Here is a 3,920-nt window from a genome sequence, read left to right as displayed (position 1 = left end):
AAAATCAGAATTATATCTCTTCTTATGTTCTTCTGAACACAGTATGTATGGAAAGAGTTAGCAGTAAACTCCCACAAAAACCTAACATTCTCGAAGCCCAACTCCATTAGAGCTCATGCAACCTCACTGACAAGAATGTGACACATACATTTGAGGGGGGGCAGTAACAATCAGAGAGCATAAAACCAAAAGCTTCTTTTTGTTAAAGGCATGCATATCTTCTCCTCATGCAGCTCTCTTTATATCATTCTGTGCTCAGGCCATGATTCTCCACCCTCCCCCCGTTTATATGCCTCACCCCCCCATCCCCCACCTCCCCTGAGACCACCAACCTCGAGCAACAGTCTCCCCTATCCCCTCTACCTTCACCATCACCATGGCCATCGTGGCCGCTACAGCCCTCGCGGTCTCCTTCCTCCTTGTCCTCCTCGCACTCTCCCTCGGTGCCTCCGTCCAAGAGTCCCAATTCAGCTTCCTCTCCCTTCTGAAACAGTCCCTTCAAGGTCCATCCATGGCGCGCTGGGACTTCAACGGCAGCTCCCCCTGCAACTTCCCCGGAATCGCTTGTGACGACAACCAGTACGTGGTGGAGATCGACCTGTCGTCGTGGCTTCTGACGGGCGGCTTCCCGCCCGCCGTCTGCGAGTCTCTTCCAGGGCTCCGTGTCCTCCGTCTGGGCTTCAATGAGATCCGTAATGGCTTCCCGGTAGACCTCCTCGGCTGTCCCTTCTTGGAAGAGCTCAACTGCAGCCACGCCAAGATCGCCGGTGCCGTCCCTGATCTCTCCCCGCTCCAGTCTCTGCGCTCCATCGATCTATCCAACAACAAATTTACAGGCGAATTCCCGATATCCGTCACCAACATCACCGGACTTGAGGTCATCAACATCAACGAGAACCCGGGCTTCGACGTGTGGAGGCTGCCGGAGAACATTACCGCGCTAACCAGGCTCAGAGTCCTGATCCTTTCCACCACGTCCATGCGAGGCGACATCCCGCCGTGGATCGGCAACATGACGTCGCTCACGGACCTCGAACTCAGCGGCAATTTCCTCGTGGGCCGGATTCCGCCGACGATCGGCAAGCTGGCGAATCTGCAGCTGTTGGAGCTTTACTACAACAAGCTAACCGGAGAGATACCCAACGAGCTGGGGAACCTGACGAGGTTGATCGACATAGACGTGTCGGATAACCACTTGGTCGGCAGCATACCGGACAGCATCAGCAGCCTCCCTGGCCTCCAAGTTCTGCAAGTCTACACCAATAACCTCACCGGAAAGATCCCCCGAGTGCTCGGGAATTCGACGGCGCTGACGATCCTGTCCATCTACGGGAATTCGCTGACCGGAGAACTCCCACCCAACCTCGGCCAGTTCTCGAACCTGATCGTGTTGGAGGTTTCAGAGAACCGGTTGTCCGGCGAGCTTCCGAGGCATGTCTGTGCCGGCGGCCAGCTGCTCTACTTTCTGGTGCTGAGGAACAACTTCTCCGGCGGACTGCCGGAGACCTACGCGGAATGCAAGTCTCTGCTCCGGTTCCGAGTCAACGACAACCAGCTCGGCGGTTGGGTGCCCGAAGGCCTCTTCGGGCTTCCTCACGCATCCATCATCGACCTTGGTTTCAACCGTTTCGAAGGCGTCATCTCCAAGTCCATCGGCAACGCCAAGAACTTGACCGCGCTGTTCTTGCCGAACAACCGTATCTCCGGCGCTCTGCCGCCGGAAATCGCGTCGGCGACTAGTCTGGTGAAGATTGATCTTAGCAACAACCTCTTGTCGGGGCCAATCCCTGCTGAGATGGGCAATTTAATCGGCCTCAACCAGCTATCGCTGCAGGGGAACAGACTGGACTCGTCCATCCCAGAATCTCTATCCTCGTTGAGGTCTCTCAATGTCCTCAACCTCTCCAACAATCTTCTGACCGGAGAAATCCCCGACAGTCTCTGCGATTTGCTTCCCAATTCACTAGATTTCTCGAACAACCGGCTTTGGGGGCCAATCCCGCTCCCTCTGATCAAAGAAGGCCTCATCGACAGCGTCTCGGGAAACCCACATCTCTGCGTTCCATTCCATGTGAACCTGAGCAACCCCATCTTTGCTCTCTGTCCAAAGCCTAACCTTCGTCGTAGGCTCAACAACATGTGGATCATTGGAGTCTCCGCAATGCTCTCCATCGCCGGTGTTCTCCTGCTCGTGAAGCGCTGGTTCGGCAGGAAGAACATACCGATCGAACAGGACGGCTTCTCTTCCTCCTCCTCCTCCTCCTACGACGTCACGAGCTTCCACAAGCTCAGCTTCGAGCAGCACGAGATCGTGGAGGCGTTGATAGACAAGAACATCATCGGCCATGGCGGCTCCGGCACCGTGTACAAGATCGAGTTGAGCAATGGTGAGTTGGTCGCTGTCAAAAAGCTGTGGAGCAGGAAGACCAAGGATCGATCGCCGGATCAACTCTACCTCGACAGGGAGCTGAGAACAGAGGTGGAGACACTAGGGAGCATCAGGCACAAGAACATCGTGAAGCTGTACTGCTGCTTCTCGGGCATCGACAGCAAGCTCCTGGTCTACGAGTACATGCCCAATGGAAACCTATGGGACGCTCTTCACCAGGGGAAGAGCTTCCTGAATTGGCCAACCAGGCACAAGATCGCGGTTGGCGTAGCGCAAGGATTGGCCTATCTGCATCATGACCTGCTGTTTCCGATCGTTCACCGAGACATCAAGACATCTAACATTCTTCTTGATGCAGATTTCGAGCCCAAGGTTGCCGATTTCGGCATCGCAAAGGTCTTGCAAGCAAGAGGAGACCGCGACACTTCCACCACAGTGATCGCTGGCACATATGGCTATCTAGCTCCTGGTAATCGTTCGTAAATCCAAAGCTTTTCACCATCTTACGTGCTAATCTTGCTGGATCATTATGGTGAACCTGAATTAGATCTGGGATGATACGATTGCTACTGCAGAGTATGCTTATTCGTCGAAAGCCACTACCAAGTGCGATGTGTACAGCTTCGGTGTGGTGCTGATGGAGCTGGTCACAGGAAAGAAGCCGATCGAGCCGGAGTTCGGGGAGAGCAGAGACATCATCCACTGGGTATCGAGCAAGATGTGCACCAAGGAAGGTGCAATGGAGGTACTGGACAAGCAGATCTCATGGAACCCAATGAAAGAGGAGCTGGTGCAGGTACTCAGGATCGCCATTCGCTGCACCTGCAGCAACCCAACTCTTCGTCCAACCATGAACGAGGTGGTCCAGCTCCTGATCGAGGCTCAGCCATGCAAGCCTGACGCCACCGGATCATCCTTCAAGCTCAAAGACTGAGGACACAGCTCGATCGTGATCGGTGGAAGGGGTTTGGTAGGGGTTTAAGGGCATAGCAAGCACACTAAGCCACAGCCTTATCTTTGCTTGCTATCTATCACCTACGCTTAGATTCCACTTAATATCTTAGTTATACCACTCATACTTGTTCAAAGATGAGGCTTGCGAGGTTCTGCTTCTCGATCATATGATCTCTTTTTCCTGTTCGTCTTCGTTTGATCTGAAGAAGGATTTTGCTGAATCTGCTTCACTCTGCTTTGTACTTACGCAGCATCCGGTGCCTGTGGACCTACATGTACATATCAGTATTCTTCTTCTTTAAGAGTATTCTCTTCTCCTTTTTTTCTGTGTAGTTCTTGTTTCACTTTGATGACAGTGATCTAAAAGAATATGCCAGAAAGGAGGAGAGTGGGCTGTAGGGTGGTGATTTGCTCTGAGGTTCCATCTCACCAAAGTGAATTCTCCTCATCATTCTGACCTCAAAGGTGTTTGCATGAGGTATCATCATCCATTGAAGAGGCCTCAATGGAAGGTTTATGGAGAGTAGAAAGTAGAGGCTTCTTTTCAGCTTTACTGGGGTCAGATTCTACTGCTGAG

General features: G+C 52.9%; 1 protein-coding gene across 2 annotated transcripts; it reads left to right on the top strand.

The window, feature by feature from the left end:
- Positions 1–281: 281 nt before the first annotated feature.
- Positions 282–3,669, top strand: LOC103989885 (receptor protein-tyrosine kinase CEPR1). 2 transcript variants are annotated; one of them, XM_018828104.2, is made up of 2 exons: positions 282–2,858; positions 2,965–3,669. In XM_018828104.2, exons 1-2 carry the CDS (start codon positions 377–379, stop codon positions 3,321–3,323), a joined length of 2,841 nt encoding a protein of 946 aa, XP_018683649.2. In that variant the 5' UTR covers positions 282–376; the 3' UTR covers positions 3,324–3,669. The 2 variants fall into 2 exon arrangements, with proteins under 2 accessions (XP_018683649.2, XP_064970613.1); XM_065114541.1 differs by having other exon boundaries at positions 2,937–3,075.
- Positions 3,670–3,920: the final 251 nt, after the last annotated feature.

This window comes from Musa acuminata, chromosome BXJ2-6 (genome assembly GCF_036884655.1).
Source record: "Musa acuminata AAA Group cultivar baxijiao chromosome BXJ2-6, Cavendish_Baxijiao_AAA, whole genome shotgun sequence".
NCBI classification, from domain to species: Eukaryota; Viridiplantae; Streptophyta; class Magnoliopsida; order Zingiberales; family Musaceae; genus Musa; species Musa acuminata.
The sequence above is the reverse complement of the archived record's forward strand: the minus strand, read 5'-3'. Positions and strand labels throughout refer to the sequence as shown.

Excerpts from the sequence above, each read along its gene's own strand:
- LOC103989885 (XM_018828104.2), top strand. The coding sequence starts at position 377 with ATGGCCATCGTGGCCGCTACAGCCCTCGCGGTCTCCTTCCTCCTTGTC. Across the intron at positions 2,859-2,964 it reads ATATGGCTATCTAGCTCCTG|AGTATGCTTATTCGTCGAAA; the intron begins GTAATCGTTCGT and ends TTGCTACTGCAG.